General features: G+C 57.8%; 1 protein-coding gene across 17 annotated transcripts in view; it reads right to left on the bottom strand.

Annotated features, from left to right (window-relative positions):
* The window catches only part of ANKRD11 (ankyrin repeat domain containing 11), a 178,989-nt gene that overhangs the window by 23,407 nt on the left and 141,636 nt on the right, over positions 1-13,946 (bottom strand). For 15 of the 17 annotated variants that reach the window (XM_049622674.1, XM_049622676.1, XM_049622675.1 and 12 more), the window contains 2 exons: positions 9,048-9,192; positions 3,004-3,142 (listed from right to left, as the gene is read on the bottom strand). In XM_049622674.1, the coding sequence (XP_049478631.1) occupies positions 3,004-3,142; positions 9,048-9,134 (226 nt within the window). In that variant the 5' untranslated portion in view covers positions 9,135-9,192. Of the gene's footprint in view, positions 1-3,003; positions 3,143-9,047; positions 9,193-13,946 lie in introns of those variants that run through there. The other 2 variants (XM_049622678.1, XM_049622683.1) reach the window with 1 other exon arrangement.

Raw genomic sequence — 13,946 nt, forward strand, 5'->3', positions numbered from 1 at the left:
CCCCCCTGTGAGGCCTCCGCCTCCTGTTCAGCGGGGAGGGGGCGGGCTGCCTTCCCTAGCAGCCACGGGAGGAGCCGTCTCCGAGCTTCTTTTTTCCTAGAAGACGTCAGGCTGCTTTGGGCAAGCATCCGCGGCCCGTCCCTCCTGCGCCCAGACAGACCTGGCTCCGGAAGGACGAGCTGTCCGGGGTGCCTTGTGGGCAGCTAAAGTGACCAACCACCGGCGGCGGTCTGGCTTGGATGCAGAGTGTGTCCAGCTTTCACCACAGACGAGCCGTATTGCTCTTGGCAGGCCGCCCCCAGGCCTGACTAAGCACTGCGGAGGCCCCTCACGGGGGTCGAGGAACCAGGACAATGCTCTCCGGTGGCTCGGTGGTCCCTAGGAGGGGGCTCATCAGCCTCTTCTTCCCACCTGGGGGGCACAGCTGAGGAAGCTATTTGTCGCTCAGGGCCCCGAGTTCTGGAGCCTTCCGCGGCTCTCCCCTCCCGGTGAGTGCAGGGCCGCATCTTCCCAGCAGAGGGCGCCGGAGGGACACAGCAGGAGCAGGGGGCTGGGCAGGGTGGGGGGGGATACAGGGAACCTCGAGCAGACCCCGCCTGGCCCCGAGGGGACTGGAGTCCCCCAGTCTCAGTCACTCGGCACCCACAGTTCACTCCTTCAGTCTTTCCCCGCGTGGCTTCTGCCTCCTGACTCGGTGGGGGAGGCACAGCCCAGCGGCCGGGAGCCACGTGGCCAGAGGTGTGCAGCTCTCAGAGTCTGCACCCGGCTCAGGCACTCCGCGTGGCAGAGGTGCAGACGGGACCGAGGCCTCCAGGGCCAGCCGGGGGCCCCACAGCTCGCTTCCCAGTCCTGTGTGTGACGCACACAGATTCGAGTTCGAAATTTCAGGCTCCCGATTCAAGTCCTGCACGACACGCGCAGAAGAATCCTCTCACTGGACAATCTAGCTGTGGTATCTTAACAAAGCAGATGTAGACGATGTAAAACCGGCCCCCAAAACGATAATAACAGGAGGGCAAATACCGTATTTCATACGTATTTAGATTTTTGTAACACAGTCCTTGGCCGGGAAATTCTATTTTTTAAATGTTCTTCGCTTTTTTTCTACCCGACGGTGACTGCTTCCCTGCCTTCACCTGGACCCACAACTCACAGAGAAACAACGGGCGCACTCCCTGCGCGCCCCGAGAGTCTCCCGGACGCCCCAGAGGACCCAGGTGGGTTCAGACGAACCCACCCGGCAGCCTCTTGCTGAAACACTAGCCGGCAACAGACGAATCCAGAAGGCCGGCCGGAAGCACACGAGCCCAAGAAGCCAGCGTAAGATGAAGCGGCAACTGCCAAGAAGTCCTCCCCAGCAGAGCAGAGCCGACAGCCCGAGAGCGGCTGCCTACCCAGGCGCACGCGCAGCTCAGACAGCAGGTTCTCTCAGGGAGCAGCTCTTAACAGCGGTTCCCTAACTCACAGCAAGGCTGCTGGGGCATTTACAGGAACATCCCAGAAGCCAGACACCAGCCTCACACCCCCACCATCCACACAGCTAACGACCAAATAGCAACCCCAGGCCCCCCACGACTAAGACTGGTATCGGCACCAAAAACAGGAGGGAGGACATCCAGGCTGCACTAACTGCCCTCATTTCCTCTGGGCCTAAAGCCTGACCCACAGAAACGTCTGTGAGCCCAGGGCACCCACATGCATCCGCGGGCCTCTCCCTGTCCCCACTGTGCCAGCTCAGCCACAGGAGCCGTGGGCCATGTCGGACCCTCGTGAAGGACCCCTGGGGGGCTCACAACCTTCCTCAATATCCTAGCCAGCAAAACCAAGCCCACTCCTCTGGCTTTTACATGACTGGACATATGCTCAGGGAGCTCCTGCACAGGAGGAAGCGGGGGAGGGACCTGTGACCTCGTGAATAAAAGCCATGGCACAAACACACATTTCCAGGCCGTTCCCTCTGCCGTTTCTCCCCATTTTCTAGCCTGCTTATCTTGTCTCAGGACCTGCCCACTTTCCCGCTACCTGACGTGGACCCCCACATGCAGGTAGCCCCATCCACACCCATTTCTGGCAGGGGCCTCTGTTCCTTGCCCTCTGGTTGAATTCACCGCAGGTTCGATGGCCCTCTGGGTGCTGTGTGGCCCTTTTCGCCCGTGCCCGCGAATGGTTCACGTGTCTACAGAGCAGTCAGATGACCGGCAGGCTGGGCAGGCCCCTGAGCACGGAGGTCAAGAGGAAGAGGGAGCTTGGGCTGGCAGGAGAAAGCATGGGCCCCAAGAGCTGCTCAAGAAGGCACTGACTTTCAAGTGTGTGTGCCCAGTGTTATTAGCCCCCCACGCACACACACATACAGAGACAGAAGTGCACGCTGCGTGCAGACTCACGTTCACGTACACACACACGCACATGTGCACAGCCCTGCCCTGCACCCCAGGCCCCGCCACACCCGCGGGAAAACTGCACTGACTCTGGCTCCCTCTCAGTGTTCCCTCTGGCTTCTATTTCAAACAACTGGGTTTAATTTGTGCGCTTCTGTAGCCCTAAGGGAAAACACACTTATTCTCCAACACAGGACTTTCAGAGGACTGGACAGAGCTAGGGGGGCCCGGGGACCTCAAGGCAGAGGAGCCCACGCTCACGGTCACAGCTGGGCACATACCAGGAGCCTGCCTGGGGGGAGTGTTCCTGCCTGGCACTCCTGGGGGGGGGGTTCCCTGCGTGTGAGCCTTTCCTGTCCGCACCGAGTCAGCCCGAACATCAACAACAGAGAAGATGTCCTTGCAGCTCGCTCTGGACCCCACCCAGGCCTCTAGCACAACTCCTCAGAGAGTCCTGGTGCAAAGCCGAGGGGTGCAGAGAGGCTGGGGGGCCCCTGTCCCGGCGGCCCACCCCAGGCAGGGACCAGTGTCAGGAGACGCCTGAGGGAGGGAGGCCAGGACACTTTCTGTGGAGGAGAAGAGTCAGGCGGGGGTGGTCAGCAGGGAGGGAGGGCAGCGCCTGTACCTGTGTCCGAGTCCTTCTGCTCTCCATTGGCCCCCACAGTGAAGGGCAGCTTCCGCTTGGTTGCTCGCTCCCTCACCTCCTTGCCTCCATCGCTGCGGTCCAGCTTTGGGGTCTTGGTCAGAGAAACTTTATCTTTATCCTAGAAAAGAAAGCGACGCTTTCAGAAGACGTCATTCCCAGATCAAGTTGTCAGAGTCCTCACATCTACTAAGATTTCAGTTCACGTGCCCAGTAAAGCAAATCTCGTGTGTGGACAATCGGCAGCACCTCCCGCCCGCCGGGCCCACACAAGCACGGCTTCCTGCACCTTCCTCTGGCCCCAGGCAGCCCCGCTGGTCGTCCTGAAGCCGGACCATTCTCCCATTCTCAGCAAGACACCAGAGAGACACAAGTTGCCTCCAGTGCGGCTTTCCCAGGGAGGGATTAAACAAGGAGGAAAAGAGCCGGCCGTGAACAGGCAGTGCTGGCAGGTAGAGAGTCCTGTCTTCCACTCTGAGCTCCTCTGCCCGCAGGGCCTCCCCCAGGTGCTGCACTCCTCCTTTCCCGGAAGGGGCCTGCCCGGGACACCAGGGGGTGGCTCTCGGGGACAGATCCTGCGGGCCAAAGCCCTGCGGCGGTTGTGGGGGAGAAGGGGGGAGACGTGCTGCCATCACCTCCTTCCTATTCTAGTCTCGGGGTGGCTTTGCTGCGGGGTGAGGATCACGAAGCCCGCATCCCAGCGCCGTCCTGACCAGCGGGCCGGGCCGACACGGGCGAGTCAGCACCGAACCTGCCCCGGGGCCGCCATCCGCAGAGTGACAGCACCCACTCAGGATGAGCAGGTCCCGTGTGGAAGCGGAAGGTGCCTAGGGCCCCAGAGGGCAGGGGTGGGGCAGCCCGATCCCGAAGTGCAGGTGGCGGTGGGGTGGGTGGTGATGGACCCGGCACCGAGCGGAGGCAGGAGCCCCCCCCCCCCCCCCCCCCCCGGCCCCCCGCCGGCTGCAGTAGCTGACGGCCCTGGACCCCCCAGAGCCCTGGCTGACGACACCGTCCTGGGTGGGGACAGCTCGGTGGGGTCCTCCACAATTCTAACCAACACGCTGGCTCCGTGCGCTTGTGGCACGGCATCACCCCCGGCCTCCCGGCCCCGTCCACAGTACAGCAAGAGGCTCCGAGGGGCACGCAGAGGGCTGACGTGGGCGGGACATGCAGAGCTGGCTCCCTTCCCCGCCGGGAAGCTGGTTCCCTGCAATTTTCCCCGGGGAAGCTGTTAGCAAACGTGGTCCAGCCACAGCCACGCGCCCACGCCACCCCCACAGCAGCAGGGGTCCTTGGGGCTGCTCCCGGGAGGGCCACCTGCCAGGACTGAGCACAGCCACGGTCCCTACGGCCCACACTCCTGACAGCCCTCCGGCTTCAGCAGCTGGCATCTACCAACCACGGCAGTCAACGGGAGACCCTCAAATGAGCAGGGACACCGCTGCTGGAACACACTGCCAGCTTCGAGGGCACGTGGAGGGCAGAGAGGGGCCCAGGGCAGGGATGAGGAAGGGATCCTGGGAGACGGGGTTGCACAGACATGCCCCTCATGACCTGCACACTGCCACCCCTAGCCCTGACCGAAGAACACCCACCAGCAAAACCCCCCGAACTGTGTAAACACTTTCCCACCAAGAACACTCCTGGCGAGTCTGACCTACGGGTATATAAAAGAGATAATATAAATAATAGCAATCACAAAGCATTCAGGAATGCAAGAAATTTCGAAAATCAGCGTAACGTGGGGCACCTGGGTGGCTCAGTCGGTCATCAGACTCTTGGTTTCGGCTCAGGTCATGATCCCAGGGTCATGAGATTGAGCCTGTGTTAGGCTCCACGCTGACACCAAGGGACCTGCGTGGGATTATTCTCTGTCTCCCCCTCTCTCCCTCGGCCCCCGCCCTGCTCGCCACACATGCACACTCACTCATGCACTCTCAAAATAAACAAACTTAAAAACAAATCAATGTAAATAAAGTTAAGAAAATCATATGACCACCCCAACAGTTGCAAAAAAGCCTGTGATAAAATTCAACACTGATCCCGACAAGAGCTCTCGGCACACAGGCGCAAGGTCCCCAACACCTGACGGCCGACAAGGGGGTGTCTCTTCTAGGAGGAAGGGGCAAGGATCACCACAGCTACTGCAGAACGTAACAACTGTTTCTAAATGAGCAAAAAATCTGAATGTGCGCTTTGCAAAGGAAACTATCCACGTACCTAACTCACATTTGGGAAGATGTTCTACATTAGGATAATGCAAACTAAAACCAGGAGGAGATACCAATGCCCCGATCAGAGCAGCTAACAGGAGGGGCTGAGTCTGGCTTCAGGTCAGGTCAAGATCTCACGGTTCGGGGGTTCAAGCCTCATGTTGGGCTCTGTGCTGACAGCTGGGGGCCTTCCTGGGACTCTCTCTCCCCCTCTCCCTCTGCCCCTCCCCCGCTCATGCTTGCTCTAGCTCTCAGAATAAAGAAAAGTTAAACAATAAAATGAGAGGCTGGCTGCATCAAACGCTATCAAGAACCCGGCAGAGCTGTTGCTGGCGGGAAATCCAAACAACGTCAAGGCAAAGAGGCCCTGTGCTCACGAGCAGCACTCCTGCTCAAAACAATAGAAACGAAACCTCACAACCGCCCCTCAAAGGGCAAATGGATAAACCAAGTCCAGCCCAGCCACGAACGGAAAGTTCCAGTGTCAGAAAGGCACCAGCACACACAGCCTCGCGGAGCGGCTCCCGGGAGCAGACGGGACCCCTGTGCTCAGTCGCCGAATCCAGACACAATCTCCTCCGGAATCAGATTTGGCTCAATCCTGTCCCCGCCACTTTCCCTCAGCAAAAACAACGTATTAGTCTTAAGATGTCATGAGTATATGCGTGAAAATCAAGCCATTCAAATTAATAAGTGAATTAGGAGCTGCTAGATGCAGAAAAGTAGCTGGTTTTTATGGACAAGCAACAGTTGGAAAATAACGTTAAAATATCACTTAGGTTACTATCAAAAGACATCAAATACACAGGACAATCTAACAAAAGATGTTTAAGTCCTTCACACAATTGGAACACATTTCTGAAGAAAATAAAGACTTCTAAAAATGGAGGAACACCCATGTTGGTGGGTCAGAAAATGCAAAAACTGTTCATGTGGCAATTCTCTCCGGACCCATCTTTGCGTTCAAAGTGATCCTGTCAAAATACCAGCAGGCTTTCTTTGGAAATCAACCGGCTTATTCCAGAACGTATATGGAAATGCAAAGGGTCAAAATTAGCAAAGACGATTCTGGAGAACAACAAAGTCTGGCACACTGAACTGCAGACAACCAGACTAAAATTCTAGCAGTCGCTCGAGGGGGCCGTGGACCAAGGGCCAAAGGTTCAGAAGGAAGAGCAGAGGACAAAGGCGGGGGAGGGTCGCTTTCCAGTAAGTGACGGTGACCATGTGAACACCCACAGGGAAGGAAATGAACACTGGGCCCCCACCTTAGGTGGCAAACACTGGCCCCACATGAATCACAGACTGAAGGGACAGGAGAGTACCCTCACAGAGAGGGACACGGATGAACCAGCAAGGTCCCCCCCCACTCCCCCTCGGGTGACTAGAGGAGAGCCAAACCAGCTGTGTGACAGGGACAGGGGCCGGCCTCAACTTCCCCAGCGTCTGGGGCGCAGAACTGGGGCGATCACTTGACAAACTGCCAAACCGGTCTACCGGCCTGCACGCGCTCGCGCCATCACCTGCCGCGCCCCCGCGGGAGCGGCCCGAGTGCTCCTGGGTGGCAGAACGCGTCCGGAAGTGGCTGGACATTCGTCCATGGCAACCGCACAGCGAGCCAGGGAGGGGCTGCTACGGGGAAGGCCCTCTAAGTCGGACGTAATAGTGACCAGCTCGTCCCTCTTACAAGCCCCCCCGGGGGGAGACTCCCCCATGGTGACACACGTTGGGGACCTCCCAGGACGGTGACAGTGCTGCATATTCTGATCCGGATGGGGATTCAGCCCAGGTTTTGGAAGTGAACTAGAAGACATGACCTCTATTTCACCAGAAGCGCTGACAGTCCTTGGGTCCCAACTCCTCACCTCACTGGCCGTGCAGGGAGACCAAACACGTGCCACATAACCAGAGAGGGTCAGGGGCTCACCCCTGAGACGCGCAGCGGCTCTGACAAGACTCTCGGGGCACACGTGGCTTCAGAAGCTTGCTGAGCAGCTGGGCTGCGGCAGGGAGCTCACTCGAGTTTGCTGGGCTTCCCTCGCTAGCATGACGGGGATCGCCACAGGAGCTAAGAAAATGTTTATCTTGGCTGGCACAGGGGCAAAAAAAAGTACAAAGCTACCTTACTTCAGAAAATAACAAAGCCAAACTCACACATCTCCTGTGGCAAATGCGTAGGGGCTGCCCCTGCAGACCACAGCGGGCCCCTATGGCCCAGTGAGCGTTCTCCCGTAAAAGAAAGCGACTCGCACCGGCCTGGAGCAAGCCCTGTGTTAGAAGGCAGCCGGGAGGGCACAAGGCCCACAGAGCCGCCCCTTCAAGACAGGTGCCGAGCTCTGGACACCTTTTCTGGCGCCACCATGGTTGGCGAGTCCTTCTGGGCAGGCCGTGCACACGGAGAACCGGGCCGGTGGACACAGCAGTCTGGAGCCCCTGCTGCCCACCCACGTGGAGGAACCAGCCGGGGTGGGGCTGCGCGGGGCCTCTCCCTTGTCCTGTGACCATGCAATCCACACGCAGACCCGGGGACCATGACCACCAAGGACAACCTGGCCACTCGGGGTGAAAGTGTCCCAGAGTGGGAGTTACCAAGCTCCCCCGGGCACATCTGTCCCCACGGGCTCCAGCTCCTCGCGGGCACGCCCATCACGAGCTGCTCCCAGACGCTCCACAGGCCTCCCAGGCACGCACACCTCTCCTATGCACGCCCGAGCCACGCGCAAGCCTCGGCCTGCCCACAGCCCCATGCCGTGGCTCCCACCCATTACTGCACTGGGTGCTGGGGGACAGGACAAGTGGGAGAGAATGTGCAGCCACAAATGCCCAGACGCCAGGGCCTCGGAGGCCCGGCCACCCTGACGAGCACCGAAGCCGACGTTCACGACCCGATCCACATTGCACCTGAACCAAATGGGCCGCACGGCTCTGCTTACTCTGTCCTCACGTGGAAGACATACCCCACCCAACCAGGCACCACCGGAGACGTCTTGGCAGGTGCACCGACGAGAGAATCTCCGTTCATACCCAAGTGCTGAGACAGACGGGGCAGGGAGGCAGCTCAGAAGACCAGCACCGGGGACGAGAGTCACGCAGGCCACCGTGCAGATGGCCTGTCACGTGGGCATCGAGGGAGACAGGGACACGTCAAGACCGAAGGTGGCGATGAGGGCAGTGCCGCGCCATGGGCGAGGCAGCACGGCCCTTACCTCACCTGCAACAGCACGGCCACGGGTGTCCCTGCTGCAGACGTGCTCGCGGTCACAAACAGAGCACCCGGCAGGGCCTGCACCTGCTTCCTTCTGTCCGACTCCAAGTCCACACTCACAAGTGGCACCCCAGGCTGCGGGACAGGGGTACCTGGAGCCCAGAGTTGACAGCACTCTTCTAAGACAGGGGAATTTAGAGTTACACTGCCTTTTCCTATTCACATGCAGAATGAGCCAAATTGGAAGTCAAAGCACATACCCCACAGAGTTTCTGCTCAGGAAAAGGCAAAGACGGCTGAACGACAGACTTGGTTTCAACGAAGCCATGACAGGCATCTGTGTCCCCGAGAGCCAGAAACAGGCCAAAATGACATCACCTCCACTACGAGACACACGTCTCAGTTACGTGTACAGAAACATCAAATTTAAAGCTTAACTTCGGTCCCCGAGTCGTGAGCACATCCTTAAGATCAAGGTCCTCTTTGGCAAGAGCAGATGGTCTCTGTCTCACCACGGCCGCAGAGGGAACGGGGACGGACGGACAGCCAGAGCAGGCGAGTGTCCAGCACTGGGGAGCCAGCAAGGAGGAGGGCAGCTCAGGCATTACCTTTTTCCCCGTTTGTTTCTCCACCATGTCGTTGCTGAGGGAAAAGTCTTCGTGCTGTGGTGTTCTAGAACACCCGCCCTTGGGCATCGTTCTTCTCCCCTCACCCGATCTTCATTTATACCGCCATCGCTTCGTCATCAACCGTCTGCTCCAAAAGAGAGAACACAGAGGGTCAATCAGGGTCAATGCAGACAAGGCCCAGCCAATCTCAAGTCCGTGCCCCAGAACGGACCGAATGTCACGTGCTGCTCTCATGGGCTGTGCTCCACGCGGGGACAGGTGCCCAGGAGGGGACCTCAGGACTGACTGCCCAGGGAGTGGAGGTATACTCCATGATGCAGAGCTTGGCCCTGTTCTTCTGGGGGCCCTTCACCTGCCCCCCCGGGCAAGATCACATCCCAGGTGCACCCTCTAAGCCATGGCCTTGACCCCACTCACCCTCTAGGAGAGCAGCCCCCTTCCCGCACAGCCCCAGACAGAAGGTTGGGACAAGAATCCTTTTACTTTCCAGAAAGCACCACACGGACCTCAATTCTCCAAATTCTCCCAAATAAAATGAGCAGAAAGCAGCCATGTGATGCCTCTGAGGGGGTTCTCACGGTTCCCCAGATGTCCAGAAGGCTTTGATGCCCAGATCTGTGCCCAACGAGCCAGACCCCGCCCAAGGGCCTGAGGCCCAGCCCCTGCACTTCCCAGGACACACACTGTGTTGTTTATCATACTTTTTATTTTCTGTATTTTGACGTTTTGACCTGTTCAAAAACACAACACAACCTTGCTATCTGGGGAGAGACTGTCCCCCCCGCCTTCCCCCAAGCTGGCCTTTTCCTAGAGACAGCAAACCTCTCCTACACAAACCTACGAGCCACCCCCTTATCAAGCACAAGCAGGCCAGCCACCAGGCAACTGGAGACCAGTGCACAGCCCACAGCCTGATTCAGATTAGCCAGTCCTAAGCTGTCCACCGTGTCTGCCTGCTTTCCCTGCAGAAACCCCAGCAAAGGCTCTGGCAAAGACCTTGTCCTGGCTCCTATCGAACGCCTCCTGGCCATCCTGTTCCCTGGTGGCCTTGTGTGGGCTCCCTCTGGGACCTGAGAGTACAATCAACTTCCTTTCAGTGTCTGCCCGTGGCTGTGTGACCTGACCGTACCAGGGCCCCTTCCATCCCTTCTGGACCTTCTGTCGGCTCCCTGCATACACGCGGTCTTCCTCTTTATACTTTTTACATTTTCATCATCAGAGTTAGAAAACATTTTATTTTTTTAAGTTTATTTATTTTGAGAGAGACAGAGACAGCGTGAGCAGGGGAGGGGTAGAGAGAGAGAGTCCCAAGCAGACTGTGGACTGCCAGTGCAGAGCCCCATGGAAGGCGGGGGGTGTTGAACCCACGACACTGTGAGGTCATGACCTGAGCCACCCAGGCGCTCTTAAAAAACCTTTTCAACAAACCAACCACGTGCAGTGTTTAATCTCCTCTTTTTTTCTCAGTGACACACCTCTGTGCTTTGCCATTTTGGATGAGTATTTTTTGTAACTAGCTCGCCTGCAATCAATGGCCTTGACCATATAACAAGTGTGGCTTCCGAAGTGCCATCTGTGACCAGCAGCTCCACTCCCTGGTTCCTCCTGCTCCCCGTGTGCTGAAAACTAACCTGCCATTCACCATGTCTTCTGGTTCCCCACTTAACTGATCAAATTTCACAAAGTATCCTCTTGGTACTTAACTGACCTAAGAAGACATCTAAATTGATTCGGGGCAGAGGGACAAGGCTGACCACCTTGATTCATTTCCCGACACTTACTCCCCCAGCAGGCAAAGCAGGCTGAAAGGGGGCTTCCATCCACACGCTCCAGTGGTTGGGGCCAAAAACGGCACTTTCCCTCTCCTCTGCTTGAAACTGTGAATTCGACATTCCTCTCTGATTTTCCACTACAAAACCAGAACATCTCGGCCTAGATGAGGAGTAACCTCTCAGAGCCGGACGCCGAGACTGCTGCTGGGACTCATCGGCAATGTTGCAGTAGAAATTTAAAGATTACACAGAATATGCATTTTTATAAGTTCCTGCCTGCCTGCTCTCATGATGGGAAATCGAGCACAGTCGTCCCAGGGTGTCCAACCCTCCTGCTCTTGGGTGTGAAACACGAGTCCATGGCGATCACGTGGGGAACACCCGGGCCAGCAAGTGGCCACAGCACAGACCCCACGATGTCTGAACCCTGGTCTCTCAGGCCACTCCACACTGTCTACACCAGGAGATGGGCACAGGTGGCCACTTCATTCTTTAAACGAGTGACTTCACTCTGTGTCCCCGCACTGGCTTGGCTCAGCAGTCTCTATTCAAAGCAGAGTTTTGAGACCCCTGCCCGAAAGGCCTGCCTCCCCTCCTCCCACTCGCCCTCCCTGGGAAGGACAGCATGACAGCCACAGAGCAGCAGGGAGGGAACACCGTACAGTTCCACGACAGCTGCCCCAACCCACAAAGCCTAATTATCTTTCCAAACAGCCCCAGAAGCCGCAAGGCAAGAGGAAGGAGTGAAGTTTGTTGTAAGCAGGCGCATCCAGGCTCTCAGGCCCTTGTGCGTCCTGAGAGCCCTGGGGTGCTGTTCTAGCTGGGCCAGTTCTGAGGCAGATGCCCAGCATCGCTGGGAAAGAGCTCTTCCCGGGACTGGACAGAGATGGTATCTGAAGTACAGGCGGAGCCAATGTCACCTGAAGGCCTTCCACGGAGGCCCTCAAAGGCACACCCGCGGCGGCTCGAAAGTACCGTGCAAGCTATTAAGTACCACGCCAAGGCTGCCTGTCACGGTTCGCGCAGTCAGTACTAACACGAGAACACCGAGGCCCTGGGTGCACGTCACTGGGTCCAATTCCTCTGACCCAGGCTCCCCTGCCACAGGCAGCTGTCCTCGTTCCCAGGAGGCACTTGCCGGTATTTTCTGCAAACCTTTTAAATGAAACATCTAGTAATCTTATTAGCAAAAATGGCTTTCTTCTGGAGTAACAGAGAATGGCAACCAGGACGAACAGGCCAGGGCAAAGCCACAGGCAATTCGAGGGAACGAAGCAGAGGAGGCTCTTTTATAGCAGAAGGCGGGAGGGAGGGTGGGGCTGTTGTAAACTAAAAGTCCACTGGAGTAAACTGGGAGCTGGAGGTATAGAGGCTTCGCATTGGCTGGGCTGTGACTTGTCTCCATTGGCTGACCTGTGACACTCTTCCATTGGCTGAACTGTGAGTTGTGACAGTCCCTCATTGGCTGGACTGTTACTGGGGGAGGAGGAAACCTCCCGACCTCCGGGTGGGTAGTAAAACAGTAAAGTGGAATCTGCCTGCAAGTTGGGTCTGTAAGTGACAACCGGTGCTGGGCGCGAGAGCTCCCCCAGATTGCCTCCCAACTCCACTGTAAATAAAATTTCCCTTTACTAATTTTCACATCTCATTTTGCGAGCATCCAGCTAATTCCATGCAATCTGTCGCAGAGTGACTGTGGGCCCAAACCCCATCACGGCGGCCCAAGGGACATTTCGTGCCAGCCCCTGGCCAAGTGCACAGTGTCCTGTGCCCAGCAGTGGGCCTTTGTCCTGAAGGCCGCTGTTCTCAGGGCACCACCCCACATCTGGGAACCCCCCCCGCCCCCCACCTGGCGGGTTAGGAGTGTCATCCCCGATACTGTGTCTTCTTTTCCGTAAGACGTTGTGCACGACGACAGCCAAGACCACCTCGGCCACCTCACCGCCGTGGTTACAACCACCTCAATATTCAGAACTCGTCAGAAGCGTGAGGACCAGCATGATGGCCAGTTTCCTCAGGGCCTGGGAGCCCAGCACACTAGACTCATTTCTTTAAGGGGCGTCACGGGTTCACAAGGGTTGTCAGCTCCAGGGCTCAGATTTGCCACCGACACATTCCAGCTTATTTTCTGGGAGAGCTGGATGCACTGGGTCAACCGTCCTGTCTTGTGCCTCACGGGACCCGCCTGGAACCTGGAGAGCCAAGGGGACCCGAGTCCTCCCTGGTGTTTCAATGACAAGCTAGCTGCGATCGTCTCAAACGCAGTCTTCTTCTATCTACCTGGTCATCCCAACCCTCCCGTAGGCTGTCTGGTCTCCGTGCCATCCCACAGCCCTGTGACCAGTCCGCCTCTCCCTTGGCTTCAGGAAATGGCCACGCCAGCAAAGGGAAGGATGCAGACACGGTGAGACCACAGCAAGTCTCATCAGCACCACGACCTCTCCTAAGCCAGGCAGTGCCACACGTCAGAAGCTCAGCTCGCCGCTTCTTCCATGGATCCTCTCTGAGGGTAGAGGCCGCCACAATGCCACAGGCCTCCCTGCTCACTGCTGGGCATTCACTGCTCAACCCAAGAAGAGGCTGGGACCCCCCCCCCTCCCCACACAGCCATCACAGTGGGGGCAATCTTTGTGGCTGGGGGGGCGGGGGGCCTCCCTTCTAACAAGTTACAAGGCTACCTGAACCTGGGCTCTGGGGCTTTCTAACCAAATGACCCAACGAATGGCCGTCAAGTCTCAGACCCCGGAGGCAATCTGGCCATCCCTACTCAGACACGCCGTAACTGCCAGTGTCAGAAGATGCCTGGTCCTCCTCAGAACCAGGCATCCCACAGCACTCTGGGACACACACGGACTGGACACTTGGCACCCGAGCAGCAGTACGTCGGGAGACGTGTGCAGAGCAGCGGGAATGTGGGGTGAAGGGAGCACGGCTCCCTGCACAGGATGAGCTGCAGATGCAGGCATTTCCCACACCCCCAACTGAAAAGCAGCTAGCTGCTCTGGCTTCGCAGGCTGTTGGGGGGCACGGAGACCACTCAGGAAAGCACTCAAGAGCTTCTGGAGCTGGGCGAGTCTTCTCAGAGACCCCGGCCCGCTCCCCGAAA

This window comes from Panthera uncia (assembly GCF_023721935.1).
Source record: "Panthera uncia isolate 11264 chromosome E2 unlocalized genomic scaffold, Puncia_PCG_1.0 HiC_scaffold_20, whole genome shotgun sequence".
Classification (NCBI taxonomy): domain Eukaryota; kingdom Metazoa; phylum Chordata; class Mammalia; order Carnivora; family Felidae; genus Panthera; species Panthera uncia.